The 26,466-nt window shown below is 45.7% G+C and overlaps 1 protein-coding gene across 2 annotated transcripts in view; it reads left to right on the top strand.

Annotated features, from left to right (window-relative positions):
• Positions 1–26,466, top strand: part of ATP2A3 (ATPase sarcoplasmic/endoplasmic reticulum Ca2+ transporting 3) — a 148,081-nt gene that overhangs the window by 28,583 nt on the left and 93,032 nt on the right. For both annotated transcript variants that reach the window (XM_089772106.1, XM_089772105.1), the window contains exons 2-3: positions 18,448–18,465; positions 20,111–20,193. In XM_089772106.1, the coding sequence (XP_089628232.1) occupies positions 18,448–18,465; positions 20,111–20,193 (101 nt within the window). The remainder of the gene's footprint in view (positions 1–18,447; positions 18,466–20,110; positions 20,194–26,466) is intronic.

The following is a 26,466-nucleotide window of genomic DNA, read 5'->3' as shown; positions in this document are numbered from 1 at the left end:
TTGGAAAAAGGGAAAAACTACCCTGCTGGTCAGGATTATGACTTTCCAAAGAGGGAAAAAGGAAAACTCAGGCCAGACAAGTTTCTGCAGCTGGCAGCTAACCGTTCCAGGGCTGGCTCTGTTTGCTTCCCTGTGTGCAGGGGGCGGGCAGTGGTGGCTAGGGAGGGATAGTCTGGGCTCCTGGAATGCGCTTGGGCAGGCCAGGGCTGACAGGAACCTCTGAGTGGAAAGGGGATTCCCTTGATCTGGCATGAAAGGAAACCCCAGGCTTGTGGGTCTGTTACTGCACTGCTAGGAAACCAAGGGCGAGTTCTACGTCAGGCAGTTGCTTCTGGCACTGTTTGCAACTGTGCAAACACAAGGGAGAAAAGGAAAAAAGGGGGAGGAGAAGCAAAACAAACAGTGGAGAGTCTCCACCCTGCAGGGAGAACATATCCGCCAACCTATCTTCCCATTCTCATTGCCTGACCTGCTGGAAAACCAAACTTGCTTAGGGGCTAGGCTTAGAGCTTGGAGTCTGGAGCTTTTTCTTGGCCTTTCACTTCTTGGCTTGATAAGAAAATGCAGCTTCTAAGAATTGTTGCCTGCTGAGGTGGCTCATTTCCGTTCTCTGCGCACTCAGACTTAACCCATTCATTGCCCAATGGACTGGTTTGGTTTGGTTTTGTTCCATCTCTCCTCTCCCCACCTCTCAAACCAGTCCAGCTAACACAAAGGCGTTGAGCGTACGTTTTATGGCTGGCATTTTCTTAAAAGGCGATCTTCAAAGGTTCGCCCCTCCCTTGGCTCCTTTTATAATTTTATTTTGTGGGCAGGGTTTTTGTAATGATGTACAAAGATGATTTAGTCTCAAATAGGATTGGCAGTTTGTTTTTAACCCTGTCTATGGATTTTTGTTTTGCTTTGCTTGTTTTGCCTTATTTCTCATTTTAGTGCAGGGCTGCAGAGAGAACTTAGTCTTGTCCTTCCTTAGCCATCAAACAAAGGAGATGTCTTGATTGGTTTGAGGGTTTTGGCCTCATTTCCTTAGTAAGAGCTGGAGTGGAATAGATTCTGGTGGATGTCAGTGACAAATACCTCTAGGCATATGCACAGGATGGGCCTAATCTGGAGCCCACGGAAGTCAGCGGCGAGTCACCGAAGTCGCTTCCATAGGCTTCGGGTCTGGCTCTGTCAGTGACACTGGATTCACTGCAATTACTATTGCTGCATTCTTCAAAATAGCCATCTTCATGTCGCTTACTTCCTAGGTTTTTTTGGTTAGGAAAGGGCCCAGCTAATGTCCTGTAGACATGGGTACAATTTAAGAAATGCCCTCATCAAATACAGACCAAACCTGATAACGGGCCAGCCCCACCAGCACAATCACCCCACAGAGAGAATCTGGCTGGATAGATGAGCGTTGCGCTCTGTGGCTCACTTGTGTCATGTTCATTCTGCCAAGTGGTGTGGGAGAGGCACTTTTAAAATATGCTGTAGCAGGGAGGGCACATAGCCTCTCGTTACCGTGGGGTGGTGGGTTTCCGATTATTGGCTCATTATGTTCCCATTTCTTCCTGCCTCCCCCCGCCCCACCTAGAGAAAGATGTTAGTTTTTATGGAGATAGGCTCGTGTTCTCTTTGCCTGTGCTGTGCCTGGTCTCCCCAGACTGCTGAAGCCACTGGGGACCTCTTTTCATCAGCCAGGGCAGTGCCATTCACATCATGGTGAGCGTGCGGGAAGCCAGATTGGCAAAAGCCAGTTTCTGGAACTGTGCTAATCTGGTTCTCTGGGGAAGAAAAGAAGAGGGCAGACTGCAGTTGAGAAGAGGGGCTGTTGTGTGCCAGGCACCGCAGCGCTGCACTCTCTGGGGGCTTTGGCTGAGAGGAAAGTTCATAGGGTTGCCAGGTGTTCGGTTTTGAACTGGAGAGTCCAGTATTTGAGCATTCTGTTCGGGAAACAAATTGAGAAAATAGAAATGTCCGGTATTTTCTAAATAAGATATCATGTAGATTGTGATGTAATGTCACGTGTGTCCGGTATTTTTGTTGAAACCATCTGGCAACCCTAAAAATTATCCAGGACTTATTTGCAAAATGCTGGGTTGTTCCAGCCATAGTGCAGGCGCTAGTGGCCCATCAGACCACTTGGGAGGAGAGTCCCAGAGTTGAGGGTCTTTCCTTGAGATCTCCAATGTCCTAGCTCAGATGTTTAATTCTGGCAGCTGCTGACCTGGCTGCCTCCGCTGAGATGTTTCTAAGGTACCCGTGAACTAAAACACATTGGGCCTTGGAGATCAAGACCAATAACTGGGCTTGGACCCAAAAGCAAAATGGCACCCAGCATGAAGCACAAATTAGTGGAAGAAAGCAGTGTGGATCCCGTCATTGAGATTTCATGCTGGAGTTCCGTGCTTCTTCATGTCTTCAGTGATGGGCGGTTCTATTGCAAGCTCTAGCTCATGTTTTGCTTCACAGAACCAGTGGGATCGAGGTGCTACGTAAAGATCAAATGTCAGATTTCTTGATGTTCAGCTGCTGCATACAGCGTGGCCAGTGATTTGGCAGTAAATCATGCTGGCTCATAGGCAGATCCAACATGAAGCCTGACCTTTTATTTTCCCTTGAAAATGTGTTGGCAATGGAAAATACTGGCCTAAATAATGCTGGGTCGAGTGCAGAGGCTTTTTACTTGTACATGTGCCACTGCACTTCATTTGCAGCTTACACAGCTGTGCTTTTCCTCTCCTGGACCTTTTCCAGTCCGGGCAATGCTGGAGAGTTGTGGAATAGTCTCCAAAGGGAAATCATGGCAGCCCCACCATTTTTACAGGGCATTTATAGCTGGAGTAAGCACAGCAATGGAGAATACGGTGCGTAGCTGTCTCATTTTGTCATCTGTTTTAGTGCAGAAGGGAAACTTAGTTCCCGACTGCAGACTGTCCTCTGCTGAGGAATGAAACTGTCTGCATATTGCTAGACATACCTGGAGTTAATTTGTTGCTGCCTTTTTGCAAATCTGGATGCCAAGCAAAATTGTACAGCAAAGATTTCCAGTTCTTCAGCACTAAGGATAAACATTGTATTGCTGAGCGACAATCGAGTAGTGATTAGCCAATCTGGATTGTATGTTTGTGATGGATCATGTAGCTAAGCTATTGGAAGGGAGGACTTTGTTGTTAAGGCACTACATTGGTCTTAGAAACTCTGGGTTCAATTCCCACCTGGGCTGCAAACTCTCTGGGCAAGTGATGTAATCATTGTGGGGTGAGTAATTTGTTTTGAGTTTGTTTGTAACATTGAGGCAAGAAAGTGCTGAGGGGTTTCTTTTAATTCAAGATTATATTTGGTTCATATTTGGAAGGAACGCAGTACAGAGGGAAGCTCCTGTCCATGATATGCCAAGTAAATATTTGTGTCTGCCTTGGCTACCACAGAGCGCAACCAAGAATTTTTGGTCATTGAGCTCCTAGCAGCTTTATTGTAAGCTTAGCTCATAGAGATAACTGAGCTTAAGGTTCCATTATAAGGGTGCGTTACACACAAACAGAGCAAAAGGTGGTCCTATGCTAATTCTAGCTCTCTGGGTTACAGGAATACTGGGTACAAAATAACTTCTCAACCGATGCCCGAGTGTGCCTCCTGCTGTTGAGTGAGAGATTTCTTCCCCAATGGGAAGAAATGATGGCGGAAGCTCTTTCCAGGTTTGTAGCAGGAAGGCGCTGATGACTAGGCCATGCGGGTGTGTTTCCTGAGCCCACAGGCAGAGGTGTAGCGAGGGTGTTATGTGCCCGGGGGCAAAGGCAAAATTTGCTGCAGGGTGGGGCCCCGAACATGGCACACTGCTGAACCTGGCCCTGGGGGGAGGTGGGGGAGTTTGTACTGCATCTTCCTCCACCCCCTGTAGTTTGGGACTGGGCCCCTGTACGCACTAACCCACCGGTGGAGATGGCAGAGAGGTGGGGAGGAGTCTCCAGCCAGCAGCGGCGGGGCAGAGGAGGAGCAGGCAAGCTGAGGGATGACCAGGGAAAAGCGGGGGACTAAATCGGGTCTCCCTTAGCATGGCCCCCCCTTGCTACACCACTGCCCATGGGAGCAAACCCACCGTCCAGATCAGAGTGTGCTGGGGAGGGTGGGTCCATCATTCGCCGTAGCGCTGCTGTCCACTCCTCTGAAGAAGTGGCTTGTGCCCTCGAAAGCTTATGATACCATCCACGCGTTTTGTTAGTCTCTAAGGTTCTGCAAGACTGTGGGTTGTTTTTTAAGGGTTTCCCGTTACAGACTAACACGACTCCCCCTCTGAAACACTGGTAGTGAGAATGGATAGTAAAACGACTTGCGCTCCGAGCCTCGCGATCAGATTTGAAACGGCCATTTTCTGTTTCTGCAGTGAACTGCAGTGAGCTGTGTTGTGTGGGCAATGGCACATGCCTGAGGAGGTGAAGCAGCCAGAGGAACTCCAAGTGGTGCCTTAACCATTGAGTGGTGCCAGTCGCAGAGCGCAGATCCTGTGAGGAGGAGCGCTTGTTGCTATGGGACCATTGCCTAAGAGCGTGTCTCTGTCGGGGGGAAGGGAATAGTGACATCAAATGGCTGGTTTTATTTGGCATCTTTCTCATTTGGAGCTGTGGGGCTGAAAATCTTGTGGGTGAAACAACTATTCTCCCCTCCCCGGCCCCTGGAAAATAAATGTTGTTCAAAAGAGAGTCTAGGAGCATTAAAACCCTTGTTCTGGTTAGGTCTGCCAGCCTCCCTCCCTCGAGGTTGCTACTGCTGTGAAGTTAGCACCTGGCCCTTGTGATATGCCCAACTTTCAGGGTTGTGTGCTCAAGGAGCTGCATTTTGCAATGTCTCAGGCTCAAACCATCTCTCCCCTTTATCTGGGCAAGGGAATAATCTTACGACTTGCTGTGCAGGGACCCGGAGCGATTCGTACAGATTTGGCAGCGCTGGTGTTCTTGTTGGAGGCAGTAAGGGATCAGTTGGGGACACAATGTCATGGTGTTTCATTGGCACTCAGGAGACTTGGTGCGGCTTTGAGTTTCCTGAGCTAATGGAAATGGGCTTATCTTGCAGAAAAAACAAATGATCCATTCAGTTAATTGCCAACTTCTGTCAGTGGGGTTGAGTGGCCCAGTGGGAAGACCGTGACCAGTGGGGAGGGAAGTATTTCAGTCTGGTGGGTAATTCAATGAACTGGCAATATTGGCTGGTATTTGTAGCTGGTAAATGAAATATTAAATTTTGCGGCGGCAGCATGGCTTAGTGAATAGGGCACTGACATGAAACCCAGCAGACCTGAGTTCTACTTGTGTGTCTGCCCTGACCTATTGTGTGGGATCTTGGCAAGTGATAACCCCCCACTTTGCCTCAATTTCCCATTTCTGTAAAATAAGTATGATAATTTTTGCCTTTTGTAAATCTGTTTGAACTCTATGGCTGAAACTTGGTATGATTTTTGTTAGTTTAATAGCTTAGGTACCTGGGAGGGGCCCCTTTAACAAAAACAGAAAATTCAAATACAGCTCCATAGGGCAAAACCGATATCTGCTATGATTGGGAGTGGCGTGCTAGAGATGCACAGGTGTTGACTCATTTTTTTCAGGAAATGCTTTACAATTAGTCACCTTAGTCCAGGCCTGGATCGCATCTTAATCTGTATAGGGTGTGTCTACACAGCAAAGTTATTTTGGAATAACGGCCGTTATTCTGTTATAATGATGCGAGCATCTACACAGCAGTAGCGTTATTTTGAAATAATTTCGAAATAACGGGAGGCTTATTCTGACTTCTGTAAACCTCATTTTATGAAGAATAACACTTGTTCCAAAATAATTATTTTGAAATAGAGGCTGTGTAGATGCTCCACTGCTGCTATTTCAAAATAGCCCCTCACCAGGGCCATTCTAAGTTATTCCTCCCCACTGCCTCCTGGGGCTCTAAATCGAGATAACATGTCTACATTAGGAAGCTTGCCTCAGACTAATTTTGAGGCTTCCCTGCAGTGTAGACGTGCTATTTCACAATAACTGTTCCAGAATATCTTATTCTGAAATAAATGTGCAATATAGACATAGCCTATGGGAATAAACCCAGTCCTACTGCATATCAGTTTGGTTCTAGCCATAGTACAGTTCTAAATTTGACCTTGATTTCAGCTGGGTTTCAGCTTCAAAGGAGCTTGGGTCCTTGTCATCAGCTGAGATCGATCTCAAAAGGGGCTGGTGATGTCAATTTGTGGAGAATCATAATTCCTCCCCAGGTGCGCACAAAAAAGAAGTTACAATTCAGACTCTCATGATGTGAATTTTAGGGAATTATATGTTAGGATCTCCGTGGAACGCCCCCAAATTTGGACCACTAATGCAGTCCCTGATGAGGCACAGCAATTTTGAAGACATGTTGAATAAGATTGTATGCTATAGAGCACTTAGAAAAACTATCTGTGAAATCTATAACTGTAGCAGGCAACCTTCTCTGTTAGAATCTTGATTGTCTAAAGGACACCTCCCCTCTATTCACCATCATGTTAATCTCTGTGGCAAATACAGCAATTGCTTAAATAGAAGAGTAATATTAGGGAAGTGTTTGTTGTTTTTAGCTGTCTCAATGAAATTAGGCAGATGGGGAAAAAAAGACAGGCCAGCTACTTGTGGACCAACTAGCTTTCCACAGGCCTTCAGCAAATACTCTGCAAATCCCTGGGCACCCAGGAACCATGATTTGAGAACCATTACCGCAGTTCTGATAAGATAAAGACTATTCCTAATATCTGTAGGGTTAGCTTCTCTGGATTATTGGATGATGTTTGGGAAAAACCACAAAAAATATCCTATGCATTTTAGGGCACTGTGCATAAGTTAAAGTATTAAATTCAGGTTGCAGAAATACAAATCAATAGACCTCCACTTTCCCTGAAGTGAGAGAGCTGCTAACTCTTAGGTTTATAATCCAACCATAGTTTACATTGCACATCCGGGTTTGACCATGTAGTGTATAGTCTTGGTTCAGGTTAGCTGAACGAGTTCATCGGATAATGGAGTGTCTCTTCGGAAGGGGAGCTAACTGGTGATTTGTGGTTATGCAGTGTGGATCGACGATGTGTGCTGTTGTATATGCCCTTAAGGTGATGGCTGGGCACATCTGAAATATCATTTAAGGTTCTCTTCTTTGTGTTCTGCCTTATTTAACGCTGCTGGAAGTTGTAGTTGCTCTTGAACAGTCCCATCCTGAGAGACTTTTCTCTTGTGCAATAATCAGGTGCTTTGCATACGTGCATTATACAATATTCAGTGACTTTTTTTTTTAACTTCAAGTTTGCTGTTGTGGTTTTTTAATTTCTTCACCAAACTTTCCAAGCTACAACCCCTCGTCTCAGTGTCTGCTTACTAGCGAGTAGCAAAGAAAACAAGCTTCCTTTTGTGCAACCAATTTCATTTTGGACTGTTTCCCCTCCCTCCCCCAGTCTGCCCTGCAGCAGTGCATGGGAGAGAACCCTATACACGAGATAAGATCATCAGATAGGCTGTCGGCATTTCCTGTGTGAATCGAATCTCCAGCTCATTCTGTTATACTTCTGCTTTGTGACTACCGGTGTTACTGTACAAGGGCTTTCTCGTTAAATGGCTAACTTGATGCTGCGGTGTTCCTTATCTCTTTCTGTCTCTGGTAAATGTGATCCTTGCTGCCGCGCCTTCTTCGAGGCCCCTCTAAGGCTTTCTCCCCTCCCTACTCAAACTACAGCTCGCTCAGGAACAGGCTGGCAGAAGTGAATCAGCTGTTGCCCTGCCCTTCCAGCCTGCTATGTTAAAAGTGCAGAGAGAGAAGCATTTGCGTAGGTCTCCCCTGGAGATCTTAACCTTGGTGCAGCCAGTAGCAGGTGGAGTTGCATGGATGGGCGCACCTGTTTATCAAGCGTTCCCAACAAGTGGCAGAGTTCTGAAATATGCAGGGTGCTCCCCAAAGGAACACCACAGCACAAGAATCGGGCTTTCCACTCCAGAGCCAGCTTGCAGCGTTCTGTGGCATTCCAGAGTGACGCCACAGCATGCAAGAGACCCAGCAGTGTACATGTTCCGCTGAACAACCCTGCCCTGGCCTGGGGAAGCACTGCTGACCTAGTGGTGTTCTTCATTTGGTGTCACTGAGCCTAAATACTCTTTTTACATCCGTTTAAATCAAGAGTAACTTCACTGAAGTCAACAGGGCTTCACCAATGTAGAACACCTAGGCGGAACACAAAAATGACTAGTCTCAGACGACCAGCTATATTAGAATGATGTTAAAGGGAGAGTAATTTAGGGGGCAAACTAGCAGTATTACAGTTACTCCCATTCTGAGTGTTATAAACCAAGGGAATTCAGAATTAAGGTTTCACTTAAAAGAAACCCAAATGCGGTAAAAGATACACAGTCAAGGCACTCAGGTGACCGTAACTCTGCCCTACACTAACAATAAAATTGTGATTGTAATGTGTTTGATTCCAGGTTCATTTAAACCAATTTTTGAAGACCCACAGCCTTTTTTTTTTTTTTTTTAATTAACTTCCCCCCCTGGCATTTCTGTAAAAGCACTGTTCTGTGTAACTCAGGTGAAGCTACAGGAGGTGATGAATAGTGAAACTTCTCTTTGTCTTCAGGTTGGATATTTTCCCAACAAGTAATCAGCCAAACTTGCATTTAAAACAAACCGGCAAAAGGTTTTAAAGCCAGTGAAATCCATCCAAAGCTTTCTGAAGCACACAGAGTGAAAAGCTGCCCATCTGAAATTGTGTAAGCTGTCACTGCTTGTTTGAAATGCAGCAGATTGTCTTTTGTGATGAGAATGCTTGAGCCTAAATGTCAGTTGAAATGTAGTTGGTTAAAATAACAATTTATGTTTCCCGGCGTCTTGATGAACAACGGTGTCCCAGAATGGTTTTCTGTTCTGTGTCTTGTATAGATGCCATATCCTGGCTGATGATAGCTTGGGAATTCTTGTTCTTTTAATTGACCTCCTCTTTGTTTTCCCCCCTTGATGTTGGCAGAAGCTAGAAAGGGAGCCATGTATCATTTTGTGCAATGCAAAAAGAACTGACTCAGCCACTCCTTTCCCCTTGAAAAACTCAAAACCTTAGGGCATGAGAAATACGGGCTACAGAAAGTGAGGCAGCAGAGCCAAACCAGCACCATTGTGGCAGCTGATCAACACCTGTGCTCACATACCTTGGTAAGAGGGGACAGTGGTGAGCCAGTACAGCACTTGTCTTTCACGGTACACTCTTGTAGCACAGCAATTTGGCTGGCGTGCTACTGTGACCCCAAGCAATATCAAATCCCCTCTTGTTTTCCCACTGCCTGTTCCCTTTGCGCTCGAGTGCGTGGCTGGGAGGAACTGGTCTTCATCCTCCTCTTGCCGGTGGGGGTGGTCTTTTGGATGTATCCTTCACCCCAAATACATTTACCAAACCAACAGCAGCCTGCTCCTTAGTCTACCATGCAGCTATCTTAGCAGGGCGGTGTGTCTTTGTGAGCTGCCTGTGAACTGTTCAGTGGCAATTGATTATGACTTTAGTTTGACGAAGTTAAGAGGGGTGCTAATGGGAGAATCTGAGAGCCGGGGGGGGGGGGGATTACCACTCCGAAGCACTTTGTGGGGACAGTCTTGGTATGTCCCTCATTTCTCCGGTGCCAGCAGAAATACCTCCTATCTTTTGGGAAAGATAATTGTTTAAGGACATTCGGAAGTGAGAGGGGTTGTGTCTGTGAGGGGGAATTCTTAAAATAATCATGTCTCAAGGAGACAGAGTGGCTTAGTGGGCAGCTCACTGACCCAAGACTTGAAGACCTGTTCCTGGCTCTGACTGGCCGGCTTCTCTCCTCCTCTCTTGGCCCATTCTGTAAAATGGAACTAGTGATATTTGACCTCGCAGCACTGGGTGTATGAATGAAAGTTGCTGTGTGAGCACTAAGGAGTAGTTTAGCGCCACAAGGCCCTGACATGGGACAAGGGCCTCGGTGCTGTTGCAGAACATGTGTCCTTTTCTCTCCAATCACAAGTAGACTTTGTTTAGGGAGATAAAGCAAAGCATGACACATGAGGTAGGAGCTTTTTCAACCGCTGATGTGTGTGTTTCTTGTGCTTGTGCTGTTCTTCCCCATGCCACAGAACCTGTCTGAACCGTGTGTCTCACCAGCTGGAATTCCAGTCCGTGTTGGCCACGTGTTGCTTTGCCAAAGCAGCCTGTTGAGTGCAACCCGTAGTCCGTCTCCTTCTTGTCCCGAGTGTTATGCTGCTTTTCCCTTCCATTGCCAGCCTGAGGACACCCACCTGGAAAGACAGTGTATTTGGATTGGCAAAGGGGCTTGAACTATTAACGTTAGTCAATAGTAGCAGTATTCTGAGTGCTAGCCCCAAATCTGCCCATGATAACTGGTCTACTTAGATGCCCTTAGAGGAGGTCATGTCAGTATTGTGCAGTAGTTGTCGCATGCATGGTGGAAGGGTGGTAGCCTGTAAGCAGAGAGTGGTAGCCTGTAAGCAGTGTTCCCTGTAAGCAGAGCACTTGTGTGGCTGCTCAGGAGAGATTCCAGTGCTACTCAGCTGATTAGAAAAGCACCCATAGCTAGGTTTGTGTTTCTCCTGGTGGTGCGCATTCACATGTTTCAGTGCATGTAACAAAATTGATTCTGCACCTAGATGGAAAAAAATCCAAACCTGAACATTCTGATATTCCCATATTGAAATTTTTGAAGAGATTGTGTTCCACAGAAAATGTCAATATTTTGGTCTTTCCGCTTGGTTCATGAGCAGGAGAAAAAATGAAAATCTCTGAATGAATTTTCCACAGGAGATAACCATCTGAATGAAAACAGGAATTTAACAGTAGCAGCTAGAAATTAGATTTTGTTTGCTAGTGTAACCCACACCCCTGATGTGCTTCAGTGTTCCATGGAGTAGCACTTAGACCACATACAGCAAGAGATAAGAACAAGGGAGCTCTGCAGCCTGAGCTAAGAGCCAGCTAGCTTTATAGTTCAAGCTGTAGTAAAGGCTCCCATACTAAGTTCCAGAGGTCCCAGATTCAAATCTGCCCTGTGGTGTTCATTTTGAAGACAATAATTGAAAACCATGAGGGCTGATTCTTTTGACTCTTTCTCTTCTTCTCTTTCTCCTCCTCCTCCCCCACCCAAAAGGAGAGATCTTTTGGGTGCTACATATAGAATCTTTGGTGGCTACCGTGACTCAGCAGCACTTGTATCGCTTTAAATTCGGAGCTTTGAAGTCCCAGTGTAGTCCTTTGGAACTGAACCTCTGGCTTCCTACCAACCCTCCATTTTCCTGTGCATGCTTCACTGTGCTAAGAACCTTAGAGGAGGCCATGTCAGTATTTTGCAGGCCAATGGATCATTTGTTCTGTCCATTGAGTGTCCATGTGGATCTGCAGCATGGAATAGCAGTAAGAGGGGCAGATGAGCCTCAGAAAACCTTCTTCTTGCTGTTGATTTCCACGGGAGCCCAAGTGCCCTCCACTCTGACATGAGTGAGAGCTGAAAGCTCGGGGTGTCAACAGTAGAAAAAGTTGAAGATTTTAACTCTTAAAACACGCAGCATCAATACTACGTCAAGCAAATATCCCTAAAACAAACTCTACTTCCTCAAGCAGAATTTTTCTTGCTGTCTGTAAATTTAGATGGCTATTGATTAGAAATGTTGTTTGTTGGTTTGCATGGGTATGGTGAAATCAATGTTTTCCAGCAATTACAATACCAGTGATTAAAAATCACATCCTTCCAAACCTAAGTGTAATTATTTGAAGGGGATGCAGTTAGGCTACAAAGAACATTGTAATAAAAACATGTCTGCCTCTGTTACTAGTAGGACCAGATGCTCTCAATTGAAAAGTTGACAGAAAAAAATTAAACTTGTTCATTTACTCTTTGCTTTTCTTTGAATGAAAATAGAAAATGGAAAATAATTAGTTGGTTTCACTTCCTTGTTCTCATTTACCAGTTCTAATGATACAGAGTTCATAATCGAGGTTTGAGTAACCTTTTACTTGATCCAAATGCAACCTTAATTTGCATTTAGAGTAATTTAAGCACATTTGGTTGAAATCAGCCAAACTTACATTAGAGACAAATTTGGTCTGTTAATTGAAATCAGTGAGCACAAGGGCTTGGAAGGAAAGATTGTGTTTGCTGTTAGCTATCTATTTCAGTGTTTCACAAGTAAGAAAAAAATCTCAGACTGAAGACTAGGGTTGTCTCTCTCAAAACCCGTTGAATAGAACATCTAACTCCCTTAGTCTGCTTTGAAAACTTCAGACAAATAATTGGTATTTCATTACATGGAACTTTGATTTTTATTCTGGTGAGAGAACGGTTTTGTATTAAAAGTAGAAAGAAGATACTTTTTTCTAGAAGAGTTGACAGGGCATTGGAGTGGGAATGCAGACATTCTATGTCCAATTGCTGCTTAGTTGCTGTGACTGTAAGCAACACTACTTGCCTGTCTTACCTATTTAGACTATAAAATCTTCAAGGCAGGGACTGTGTTTCACTATGTGTTTGTACGGGGCCTAGCACAATGGGGTCATGATCTGGATGGCACTATTGAGGTACTCAGATAAAGAACATTGATTCTTTGTGGGCTTATGAAATCTGGATTCCCCAGGCTGTCTTCTACTTTGTGACACTGAGGCAAACCTGGACAAGTCGGTGACTCAAATCCCTGGCTTAATCTAGTATGTAAATCTACCTTAATCTAGTATGTAAATTCCAACTTTTGAAAATGCAGAAAGGTTTGTTTGCTCTCAGAGACTCTGCTGGAACAGTTTCACAAGTCCTGAAAAGTCCCATCCCTGCTCTCAGACATCCATCAGCTGGAGACTCTGGTGTCTATGTTCCAGTGTTCCTTTGTACAAAAATACCTGTTACTGCAGGATTTTTTTCTTTAAAGTGAACATTTTCAACACTAAATAGACTAGTAGCACCTTAAAGACTAACAAAACATGTAGATGGTGTCGTGAGCTTTTGTGAACAAAACCCATTTCGTCAGATGACAGGAGTTTCATCTGACAAAGTGGGCTGTGCCCACGAAAGCTCACGACACCATCTACATGTTTTGTTCGACTAATAGCACCTTAAAGACTATTTGTTGTTTAAATTTTTCCTGTTACAGACTAACTCGGCTAACCCTCTGAAGATTTTCAACACTGGTGGGTTTTTGGTTCATTCTGTTTTAGAAAATGACCTGACTCTCAGGTTTATCGCTGAGTGTTCTCAAGCTCAAGGGTGTTTTTAATTTGAGTTTGTGACTCCTCCTTGATCTGGACATTACTTCTGACCTCACAATTTGAATCTCGCAGTGTTTATCCCCACGCCCCCTCTGTCTTTACGTTTTATGGGGAAAGCTCCAAACAGAATAACTTTTGTATACCACAGCAAGTGAGGTATAAATACCTATCTAGACTGTGCGTGAGTGTGTCTGGCTTTGTCATATTACCTATCTTGGTTGGCTGTACTTGCTTCCTCCACAGAAAGAGAAATTGAAGCTTGCAGGGATGTTTTTGTTCATTCCTTTCAACAAGATTCTTCCCTCTAAAATGTGTCTGCAGTTGTGAGTCACCCAGTGCTTTGCTATGAAATGAGAATTCATTCACTGAATGCTAATGATATTCAAAAAAAAAAAAAAAAAGACAGAGCGTGACAGAGTGAACACCTTGGATACCACTGAGAGAGTGATCCAGCCATTTGCATGAAAAATTCAATGCGTCTTCGCGGTGCAAAGCTTCCTCCTCCTCCGTGGAAGCACAGATGCTTGTCTGGGCAGAGACTAACTATGCGGTAGTGGACCAAATATGTATGTACAGTGGTGGCCCTGAATGTGGAACTCTGCACCTCAGTGCATCCCTTTCTGCTTTCAAAAGCTGCCTGAAATGTTATGAATGTGTGGGCCCTGGTTGTGGGATGGCTTCTCAGCCCCTAGCCCAGGCTGAACTGTGTACATGCAATTAAATTACAGTGCCCAGTCTTACAACTTTTTGACAGCAGGCTGCACAATTTAGGGAAAGTGGATGAACTGGGATGTGCCTCTTGCCCTCCCCCAAGCTCCTTGCCATCTTCCTCTGTCCTTCTGCTATCTGGGACGGTATGCCCCTGCCTTCACCATTGGCAGCTAGATGGTGTTCTTTGTCTTGCTGGCTTTAGTCAGGCAGACACTGGCAAGTGCATGTCATGTGGATTACACCCGGCTTCTGCATAGCTCTGTCAAAATCCCATGGAAACCTTCCCTGTGCACTGTGGGGATGTCCAGTTGGTGCTCAACTGTACTGCTGTTTTTCCTGATCCTGGTCTCATTACAGGGCTGTCTGACTATAGAGAAAAATCTGAACGTGGGTCAACCTTAGTTGTATTTCCTCTTTTGGGCTCCATGTGTGGTATGCAACAAGGAACGCTATTGTAACCCTTGACGGCCAGGGAGAGAGGAAGATCTCCTGGCTTTAAAATGCATTGTCGTTGGACTTCTCTGTTTGCTGCTGGAAAGCTGGTTTTCTGTGAGAGTAAATCCCAGAGGGAGCTGGCATGTGAAGTGGACACGAATACATTTATCACTCAACTCTGCAATTTATCACTTGGATGTCACCTCAGCACTGATAAATACGCTTGCTAGATGCTTTCACCAAAAATCCTGAACATGGCAGGGAAAAAAACTTGGTTGAGCAAAAGAAAAAAAAGAGAGAGAAACAGGAGACCAAACCTGCTGGCGGGGGGGGGGGGAGAACAAAAAAGGTCACTGTGCCTTTAAAAACCCCATGCTCTTCACTTCCCCCTGCCCACACCAGACATGGTAGGGGAACAATATCCCCACCAGCCTTCCCTAGCACAATGGAGTCCTGATCTGGATGACCCTGTCTGGTCCCCTCTCCCCCCAGACGGGCCAAAAATAACGGACTGTCCGGGTGAAAACCAGACACCTGGCATCCCTATGATAAACCTGTAAAGGTGTACTAACTGAAAATCTCATATTACAGATTTTTAAAAGTAACTAGGCTTTTGGGGTGCTGGATTTGAGATCTTTTAGAGGTGCCTGATATCCAGAGCATGGTTACAGTTTCTGAAAAGTTGGCCCTTTTCAAATGGTGCCTACAGCCCACAAAAGCACTGGCCACTTCTGAAACCTTGGCCTATGCATGTGTGTGTGTATATATGTGCCAAGATTCATTCTCTAATGTGTGAGCATCCGTAATATAGAGAATGTAAACAAAATAACTTTTCTTAGGGGTTATGAGTGGGAGTGTATATAATCGCAGCACATAATATTGCATGGCTCTATACCGATCTAATTGTTTCCATCTGAAGATTGAAACTATGAATTATATCTTTGAGACCTTAGGGAACTTGCTCTCTTATTGCCTTAACTACAATTAAATATTTTCATCCTTAGGAACACCTGAGAAGTCTCTGTGGTTTGTAGTCTATCCTGTAACTCTTCTTTGGGCAAATTCAGATTAGGAGCTTTCTTCCTTTCAGGCTTTTACTTTTTATCTTGGGGAAGTTATCAGCTTTCACTGCCATGATTAAGATGCAAAGCTTTACTCTGGTTGGCAGGTCTGTCCGGGGTCGTGCTCCTTAAGTGACAGATTTACCTTGGCATGGCAGACTGGCAGGTGACTAGTTAAAGCCAGACTTCCCCTAGATTGTGAAGGGCGCTCAGGAGATCTGTTGAGCCTGAGTTTTTTTTAAGGGGCTGGTTATAGGAATTCTTTTCTCCCGGTGCCCAGAAACAATGGTTAGTAGTCACATTTGTGATCTGCGATTTATTTACATCCCAGTCAGTTGTAGCTATTGCAGGGTGGGGCTTATGAATAAAAAAAAAGGGGGGGAGGCGGTTGAGAAAGGGCTGATGACCAAATAAAGTGATCAGAATATGTGCTTGAAGATTGTGGAGAGCAGCCTATGGTGAGCACCGAGACTGGTGTTTATGGTTACCTTGCCCTTCCAAGCCCTGTGTGTCTGCTCATCCTCCTGTGGTGTGTTGGCAGAATGCTAGGTTGTCAGCTTGCTGGAGCTTTGCCCTGCTTGCTTGTATAATGGCTCGCATGAGGCGGTCTCAATTTGAGACTGCAAGTGCCACCACCATAGAAATTCTAATTAATAAATGCAGAACTTGTTAGCTCCAGCCGATGTTTGAATATTCCAGGCATATCAAAATACCAGTGAAGTTTGTTGAAGGAGAGATGCCCCTCTGAATGGGATACTTGAACTGTTTTCCCAATAGCCTCAGCATTTCAGACTCAGTTTCTGTTTTGCCTAACTTCCAATCCTCTAGGCACATGAAATATATAAAAGAACAATAGCCAAAATGTGAGCACTAGCAAGCTCCACTCATGTAAGTACAACTGCTGGCGAGGGGGAATAGGGGGCTCTTCCAAACAGTGGACTTCATGCCCATTGTCTTCCCCTCGGAAGAATTTCTGCAAGGGGAACCTTCTGGGAGTCCTTCCAGCAGGTTGTCTCATGGGAAGAGCAATCAACTCTGAATCTCTCAAGCATATGCTGTAAAAATATAAGATAAAGAAAAGTAGCCAGCAGCAGTCCCTCGGGAATAAATTCTGGTGACATCTGTGGCAAGCGTTCAGAGTTTTTATAAAGGAAATGTACCGTGGGTTAGCTCTGATTTATTCATGGCACGTGGACATGTATTCTGGTTAGACTTACTAGGATTTAGTCAGGTGCCAATGAACCAGCCAGGGGTATGTGGAGAGATGTCTAGACAATTTGGAATTCTCATTTGTTTTTATTTCTCAGAAGGTTGCAAATGTTCTAAAATATGGCCTTGAAGTCAAGGCACTGGCCTAGAACTCAGGCCAGACCTACACCAAAAGGGGACTTTGAAGCAAGATACGCAGCTCCAGCTATGTTAATTATGTAGCTGGAGTTGATGTACCTTGCTTCGCATTTCCTCCCTGTTCCCACAGCAGGAGGGTGACAGGAGCCAGTGCTCTCACTGGCTTCCCTTATTCCTTGCACAAGCAGGAGTACCAGCAGGGGCACTCTGAGTTCGATTTGGCAAGTCTTAACTAGACTAGCTAAATCAAGCTCTGGAAGATCAGTCGTGGGAGCGGTGATCTTCTGTTCAGTGTAGACACGGCCTCAGCAAATCGGGTACAATTCCTGGATCTGCCACAGACTTACTGTGTAACCTTGGAGCAAGTCGCATAATCTCAAAGTGCTTCAGTTCCCCTCCAGTAAAATGGGAGTAATACTTTCTCTGCCTCACAGGTGTGTTGAGGTTACACTCACCAATAGTATGCTAAACCCCACACAGAATAATGTAAGACTGGAAGCTGGCAACAGACCCCTGATGCTGGCCATGGGACTCCTTGACAGCTCGCTGACAACTCCTTGCTCCTAGCCATGGGGTTTTGAAGAGTATTGGCCTAATTCTTGCTCCCCATGAAGTCCATGATGAAACTCACATTGGAACAGCGTTAAGCCAGCTTGAGTTCTTTTGACGATCATTTCTCTCTTGTACCTCGAGAAGGGAAAAAACACATAGCTAGTCTTGGAAGGAAAGTAGGAGCGACAGAAATAAATAAATAAAATAAATCCCCTTCTGATCAATTGCCCTTCTTCCCCCTCCAGACAAAGGCAGCTGAGCTACGTATTTCATTAATCTCAGAAATGTTTGTTAAACTAACTATTCTGTAAAAAATCGAATGCATGAGAGAGATGCTGGTACTGGCAACTCTTCTTACATGAGGCTCTTTCCAGTACAAGCTGGCTTTCCAACAGTCTTGCAGGCCATTAAGGTTTTGGGTGAACGAGGGTCTATTCAGTGTCATAGCCTGTCAGGGAAGGCAGCTTTGTCTTGGATAACAGGGAATTTTGGACAATGGCGGGTGAGTGGCATGAGCAAAGTGAGCACTGGGCAGGTTAGACTCTTGTCAGGACTGTAGAGTTTGAAAGCACACATGCATTTCATTTAAATTTACTAGCCTCTTGGTCCTGTTCCTCTGACCCCATTGCTGTCACCTGGCTGCACTGTCATGGGGAATGGAGACTGGCTTTCTGTTTTTTACAACTCATGCTAAAGAGAGCAAAGAAGGAGAAACTGACACGATTGGGAACAATGAGCGTGGGTTAGGAAAGGAAATGAATTCCAGTTTGGTCTCCAATGTGCAGGGTGTTCTCCATGTAACCAGTGTCCTGAAGGCTTAATACACCTCACTTGCCTTCCTTAAGATTTGTGAGGGTATCTCTTGTTGGGTTAGATACATATGCCTTTTTCACACCCCATATAAAGTTATTGGGGCCTGAGGAGTGTGTATACGTAAGAATATGCCATTTTCACAAAAGCTTTCTAGTTTAACCACTCGACCCGTTTGTTGCCAATGATGGATTTTCATGTCTGTTCCCAGATCAATAATTTCTTTTTCTTTTCTCCCTTTCCACATCTTTGTTGGGATGCTGGTGGAAATCGCAGAGCTCCCTGCTGAAGAAGGTAGGTGGAATTATATTGGCTCTACACTTGTGGTTTTTTTTTTTTAAACTCTTTACTTTGGGAACATGTCTGTTCTGGGAGGCTTAATGTGAGCTAGTGCAGTGGAGACTGTTGGGGAACTCACAATACTGGTGAGACTATGTTGAACTTCAGTGGGCTTCTCTATAAACCCATGAAGAATGCCGCAGACCTAAGAACATCCTCATTTACATGAAGACAAAACAGACCCGTATGAGATGTTCTGTTATATTTAGCAGGTGAAAACAAGATGGACTCTCACTGTCAAGTGACACTGTCAAATATCTTGAGCTGAAAAATTTACCTGGAAAACTTGTTGATGTACTTGTTGACTCTGGTTACAGCAAGTTTTGGTTTAAAAAAAATCCATTCTATAGAGGCATAAAAACCACACATCCCAAACCAGACCACTGCTCATCTACTATAATAGTAATAATTTAGACCAGGGATCTCCAAACCCCCAATTGCCGCATCACTCAGTCTTGCTCCTGTGGGGGACCAGAGCAGAAAGTAATATCAGCATTTTGTACATAACTCTACAGGTGTAAGAGACTACTCCCCCTTGAAGAGATTATAGTTAACATAGATAAGACAGCAGACGGTCAGAGTAGTCCTTTTATCGTAGGCGTGTGCATTGTGAGGCAGGTAGGAACTCAGGGAAGAGCAAGAGGGGAAGACGAGGTGGTGTGGTGGGAAACTAGGGGGAAGAGACAATACACTCAGGTCAGATTTTGACACTGAATGTTCTTCACGCTGCCCCGTGAAAGGTGAGTGTTACTGCTCCAGAAGTTAGAACAATGCATAGCTCTACAAGGGCAGGCCGGGACTCAGTTCCACTGAATGAAAAATCCTAGGGCTTTGCCAAGTGTGTGTGTCTTTCTTTTCTAACCCAGGGAAGCTCAGGTGCATTCATTTAGAGATGCCCTGCACCAGGCCATTCAGTCTCCTAGCCACCTGCGATCACCACTAGGCAACACTGCCTTGTTTCTTGGCTGACGCCTTTCATCCTCGTTTGTTTTCCACTCTGGCCCTGGCATGGCTGTCTTTCCTGCTGGTGGAGCTTCGCCTGACCCAGTTAGGCGCCAGTATGGCTGCCACATGCTCATCCTTAATGCTGCGCTGGCAGTGGTATGACTTCTAATTCCGGACAGCATGTGCTTTACATTAGGCGTGTGGGTGAGCCCAATTGACTTCACTGGGGCTTAGCCATGTGTGTTAAGTGCTGTCCTCAATAGAGCTGCTTTTTTCAGTCAAGCCCACAGTTAGCAATGCCAGGAATCTCTAGCCTCAAAGCAGAGCACCATGCCCTTGCACCCAACCAGGCTTAGGAGACTGAATTCGCCACGTTCGCTTTCAGTGCTTGTGCAGCCCTTACTGTGCTGTAACAGGGCTCAGAAAAGAGCGAGAGAGATTCACGGAGGTTAGGTCCATCAATGGCTATTCACCAGGATGGGCAGGGATGGTGTCCCTAGTCTCTGTTTGTCAGGGGCTGGGAATGGGTGTCTGGATCATTTGATGATTTCCTGGTGTGTTCCCTCCCTCTGGGGCACCTGGCATTGGCCAGTGGGCTAGATGGACCGTGGGTCTGAGCCAGTGTGGCCGTACTTATATGCTTTTTGTTTGGCAGGGAAGTCCCTCTGGGAGCTTGTTCTGGAACAGTTTGAAGATCTCCTTGTGCGCATTCTTCTCTTGGCCGCCTTTGTATCATTTGTGAGTATCCTCCTCTCTCCCTGTGCACTCCCCCAATGCACCGACCCCAGCCAGCCTGGCCTGTGCTCTAAAAGCAGCGGGAGTGGTTCATGCCCGCTCTGTGCGAATCACTGCAGCGGGACTGGAGCTGCGTCAGGGAAACCAGACTCGGGGAGTCTGTGCGGGTGAATGAAAAGTGCCCAGAAAGGAGGTCGGGGGGCAGCCCTAGCGGATTCACTGTCGGGCATCCTCCTTGGAACCAGAGGGTCATCCGCAGCAAGATCTGCTGCTGCTTCAAAGCTTGCAGCAGCAGACCTGAGGCCGGAGGGCTGGGGAGCACAGGAGTCTTACCTCAGTCTGTGTTTGCTGTGCCAAGCCTGCCATAATTTAGGGACTGAAAGTGACCCAAAGGAAGGTGCGGGTAGACTGAGTCCCATACTTTAATCAGAACAGGGATGTGGGATGCTGAGTGATCCTACAAAGTAGCAATACCAGCCGTGCGGCAGCTAATTTTGCAGATAACTGACAATAGCCTGCACGTCGCTTTGATATTAGGGAATATTGAACAAGCCACTTCTTATCCCCAAAATGTCCTAGGTTCTTTAAATGTCACATAGAATTCTACTAGAGGTGGACTGAGGAGGGTCTCATATGTACAAGCGCTACTGAGTGAGCCACATGTTAGATGTTCAAAGCCAACCCCAATGAAATCCACCAAATTAGAAACCCTACAGCATCTCTGCAGCTTCCCCTTTGCCATTGCCAGACTCTCCTATTGTATTCAATGACAATTTGGCAGATGTAATCCTTTGATCCAGAGAGTTCACGTGGAAAAATGCACGTCAGGCTTCTAAAAAGTGGCCGCTGTTTAGCTGCAGACGTTTCACGCTGTGTTGTAATTAAGTTCCTTCCAAACTGGTTCAATAACTGCCGAGTTAGAAGACTGTGAGCTTATTCATTTAACGTGTACCTGTGGTTCTCTAGCTAGTTCCTGCAGAATAGACAGGACAGTCTAGTGGGTAGGGCACTTCACTGGGCGTCAGGAAACAAGGGCTATTTACCCGGCTCAGCCTGCAGATAAAGCACTTCACCTTGACAGTCATTCATTTTAGGACCAGATCAGACAGCTGTGATCATCGACTCTGACCACCTGCATAAACTTCCCTTAATTAATTCCTGCTTCAAGTCCTGGTAGTTTGGACTCAAGAATATCTTTTAGAAAAACACACTATCTTGATTTTTCAAATATCCAGCGATGGAGGCTTCACTAAGGATGTCAGAGTTTAATCGATTAAGCGGTTAACCAATAAGCACTAGCTTCTCAGTTAACCTTACCGGTTAAACTCCTGGTTGACGCCAGCAGCCCGCAGGTCCAGCAATCTGCAGAGAGTTTAACCATATAACCAATTGAAATTCAGTTGCTTACATGGTTAGTGGCTTTTTTTTGGAATTTTTACACCCACAGACTCCACTACAATCCTTGCTAAATCATTCCAGTGATTATTTGTCGTCACTATTAAATAATTGTGCCAGATTTTTAGTTTGAACATTGTTAGCTTCAGCTCACACCTGCTGGATCTTTTTATGCCTTTCTCTGTGACAGTCAAGAGCCCTCTGCTATCAAATTGCTGTTCTTTCTGTGGACATTTATACACTGTGATCGAGTCGGTCCCAGTTGGTATTGAGACCACATTGTGTTAGATGCTGTACTGGCAAAATGAAAAACAGCGCCTGCCCCAAGCGTCTGCAGTCTCAACTGGTGTGAAATTCAGGAAATGTAGTTATTGAGTGTGAACGCAGCACAAAAGATCTATGGTCAGTCGGAATCTTAATAGGACTTCAAAAATCCATGTGATGGGGGAGTCAGAGCAGAACGTCTTTCAAGTTGCTCAGAAAGTTAAGCTTGTTCCCCACCCCCCCACATCAGGAGTATATATGAGCTGCTCTGATGGGTGAGCATAGCTGGCAAAGCGGTATGTTTATTTTACCATGTGAATGTAAAATTCATAGACAAGCATGTTTTGGTAGGAGTTGAGCAAGAGTAAAGGAGCACAGGATGTGCGTATAAAGTCGGAGGCAAAGCTGCAACCAAAGGAAAGTTCATGTACAAAGAGACAGAGGTGACAGGAATAGATGTGGTAGTTTTCTGTGGCCGCTGCAGAGATTCTGCATTCTCTCAAGTCCATATTTAGCAAAGCATTTAAGCATATCCTCATTGTATGTGCATAAGTGCTTTGCTGATTTGGGGCTGGAGCAGCCTGTCCCTGAAGTCATTTGAGCAATCTTAGCTTTGAGCCATTGAGGCTGTGTCTACACTGCCAGGTTTTTTTGGAAAAAGATATGCAAATCAATTTGTATATCTTTTTCTGATTCTTTTTTCAGAAGAGGATTTCCTGACATTTGGCCCATCTACATTGGGAACATCCCTTCTTCCTTGTAAAACGAGGTTTACAGGGATGCTGAAAAAACGCATCTGCTTTTCTGAAATTTTTTTTGGAAAAGCGGACGGGTTCCTTGGACACTTTCCCGGTATCGTGGAAAAACTCTGCAGTCTAGACATAGCCAGAGTCTTAACACTTTGCCTCTTCATTGTTATCTTTTAATAGTCTCTTTTCCATTAAAAATTCCTTTTGCAGGTTGTTAGCCTCGTAGCCAGTGCAGAAGGCTAAGGCAGAAAACACAGATACTCCTGTCATGTGTACAGATTTCCCCCTCGTTTCTGGTCAAAAGTTCCAAGTTGCCAAATACAATCTTATGGTCTTTTCATGCAGCATCTCCCATTGGGCCCAAGTGGTGCTTAGCAGGTGATGTTCTGCTGGGAGACTTGTCAGAATTAGGGGTGTAAGAGGTAGTTTTAAAATGTAACTGTATAATCCCTAGCAGTTGCACGCACTGCAGGCTTTGCAGCATAAAGCTTACATATGAGAGTCTGCACCAAAGCCTCCCTAAGAGCAGGGTTGGCAGCGCCTACGGATCCTGGTCCAGGGTAAGGATCTACTGCAGCCTGCTGGCTCCACTCCCTGGGAGGTTTCGTTGCGAGCTCTGTAGTATAGAGCCTGCAGTGAAGATGGCTCCCCGGGCACAGGACTTGGCAGTCCCTTCTGGCCCTGTTCCTGGGGAGCCAGCGTGTAACCTATGGCTTTGGGGCTGGGCCAGGTCTACCATGGACATAAGTTGCTCTGGCCGGCTGGCTGGAGCAACCCCTGCCTGCAATGGGCCCCGCAGGGCTGGAGTAGCCTCCTGCCCGGAGCTGTTCCAACCCATACTGGTTAAGCATTTACACGCCTCGTCAGAAACGAAATGCAGCTTCCCTTCCGAGAGAATCGTTTCAGATCCAATTAGCCACAGAGTCCGTCTCCACTGCAGAGTTAACCTGGGCTCTTGGTGGTGGTTGTCTTTAACCAAGCTCCTCACCATGTACACAGACTTGTGCCCTGAGTTGGTGGTGCTTTCAGCCTGGGCTAGCTAGCTGGCTTGAGCTACAGGCTACACCATGAATTCTGCTTTTCCCTCTGGCTGGTAACCAGCCCACTTTGCACTCAGGAGACCTGTTAAATAAGGTGAGAGGTGGTGGTCCCCCTCCCTGCCCACACAAGTTCTTCCATGCTTTGTTAGGGAAGAATCCTGTCGGGGCTCAGCTTACTGAAGTATTGAGAACCAAAGAATGTATCTCCCCCCCCCCCCCAGAGTATTCACGGCACATGGGAGAAGTACAAACCCACTCTGGCCCCTTTTTTAATTATGGCTTTGGAGTGAGGCTACTCACATATGGGCTACGCTGACCCGGGTGACAATCACCTGCGTTAACTCTGCAGTGAAGACGTCCTTAGTGCTAGGAACAGTGCGCCTAGCAGAAGATTCAATGACTTGTTTCATTCTTCTGGCCCTGCATGTCTGGAATCTATAAGGCTGAGTTGTGATATGAGAAATCTTTGAAGCGCTACTTGTGTACCTAAAAGAACACTTTTTTTTTGTGGTGGTGGACAGGCAACTTCGGGGGGGGGGGGGGAGGAGGTGAACCTTTTTCAATAGGTTAAGGCAGTGTTTCCCAATTTTATTTGGCCACAGAACCCTTTTAAACTTGAAAGAATTTTGCGGAACCCCTAATAACAGTCTTGTATATGGAGCTGAAAAAGTAGACCACAAATAAGTAAGGATCATAATAAACAAATGCTAAACAAGGTCATGAGATGAACATTTAGTTCAATTGCACATATTTAAAAACAAAAATCACATTTAAGGTGTACAATTTTTTTAAAAATCTTACAATGTTATTGTAATGGAATTTTCTCACGGAACCCTTATTTTCACTTTGCGGAACCTCAGGGTTCCACGGAACACCATTTGGGAAACACTGGGTTAAGGGATGGAAGAGGGTTGTGTTTCTTTAAAGAGCTGTCTGTTGGCGGAAAGGGTGGAAGGATTTAAGACTGGAGGAAGGGGCGGGGATTCCAGGTATTACGGCGCTCTGTGGGGGAGAGTTACATAGAAGACTGCTAGAGCTACAAAGAAGACTGGAGCAGCCCAAGGTGGGCTGCGGCAGCTGGCACCCCAGGCGGAACGTGCGATCGGCACCCCTGCCTGCACGGCCGTCAATGGGGTGACGTCACCATCGGGCGCCCCGTGACGTCAGCATCAGGCGCCGTTGAAGGCGGTGCCCTAGGCGACGGCCGAGTCGGCCTATAGTCACAGGCCACCCCTGCTAGTCACCTTGGGCGTAGTGGAAATTGGTGAGCAGGGAGCGAATGGGTGCTGGCCTTTGGGTCCCGGTGGGGAGATGCGTGAGCTAGTCTGCTCTCTCCCTGCTAGCTGGATGAGTGGGGTCTGCAGAGCTCCAGCTTGCCTACATAAAAGGCTTGAGTGGCTTTCTGAGGAAGAGGGAGCTCTGGAGAGAGAGCCGTGAAACCTGGCTGAGCAAATGCCCTTTTTGTTTTGGCAAGTACAATCCTGCCGTGGGGCTGCTGGTATGAACGCAGGCAGAGAGCAAGAGTGAGGGGGGAAGGGGCTTATTTTTAAATGATCCCTGGTGGAGCAGTTGAGAGGGGATGATGTGAGGACCCTGCCTGCTTACAGGTTGTGTAGGTCAATGGAGGTGAGACAGGAAGCTTCTTATATAAGTGAAGCTAATTTAAAAAAAAAAAACCCATACAATATTCATCAACATTTGGATCTAAACAGCAGGAATTGAATCCATGTGGCAAGGAAAGAGGAGTCCTAACATTATTTACAAGCCCTGTTTGGACAATCTTGCTTTGAAATAAAGCCTCAAATTTGATAGTTTAATGTCTGCGAGTCTCTCAGCCACTTAAAAGCGAGTGCGTGGCATTACATTTTTAATGTAAAAATCCAGCATTTTATATTATTTTTCTCCAGCTAGATTCTTGAGTTGGAATTTCAGCATTACGCCATCATGTGTAGGAGTTGCTCTTACACCTGCTGTTAGCTTAGTTGAGCCTGTTAAAAAGCCTGTTGATGCCAAAGTCATGAGTGAATGAGAATCTGAAGCAAACTCCACCTTCTCATTGCTGTGAATTTTGTCCTTTTAGGAAAGGGAGGAAAGGGATTTGGTGACATGGCTGAGTCTAATGCTATTTGGAATGTACATATTTATCTTTCTTTAAACCGCTGCTGAAGTTCTGTGTAGATTTTCATGCTGCAGAAAATGGTGTGGTATCCGCTAAGAAGCCCCGATCATGATTAGGGTACCACTGTGGCACAGAGGCATAGTAAAACAGTCTTTGTTCTGAAGAGCTTGTATAGACAAGACATCTTAGGAGAAGAACTGTGGCATAGAGAAGGGTAGTAGATCACTAGGGCTACGTCTACATGGTGGACCTATTTCGGGATACCGGAAGTATCCCGAAATAGCTATTCTGCGTCTTAAAAGCAGCCCATTACTTTTGAAATAAGTTTCGAAATAGCGGATGCGCTATTCCAGAGTCCCTGTGGCCCCCGTTCCACAAGGGTTAAGGGGCGTTTTGGAATAGTGCTTTATTTCGAAATTTGGCACAGTGCCAAGCTTATTTTGCAATTATTTTGAGGTAAGGGTGCAGTGTAGACTAGGGATGTGAATGACTAGTTGACTATGCGATAAGCAAATGCTTATCGGATAGTCGCTTCCTTCCCTCCTCCCCCCAATCCCTTGCTGCCTCTATCCGAAAGAGGTAGCAAGGGGGCAGGGAAGAATGAGAGGAGTGGCGCTGCCACTTTGAAACGCCATAGGGAGCACGGGGCCAGCAGGGGACTGCTTGAGTCCCCCGCTGGCCCCATGCTCCCTACAGCGCTTTTGCCTTT

Source organism: Pelodiscus sinensis, chromosome 21 (assembly GCF_052426305.1).
Source record: "Pelodiscus sinensis isolate ZL-2025 chromosome 21, ASM5242630v1, whole genome shotgun sequence".
Taxonomy (NCBI): domain Eukaryota; kingdom Metazoa; phylum Chordata; order Testudines; family Trionychidae; genus Pelodiscus; species Pelodiscus sinensis.
Note: the sequence above shows the minus strand (reverse complement) of the source record. Positions and strands in the feature narration are given on the sequence as shown.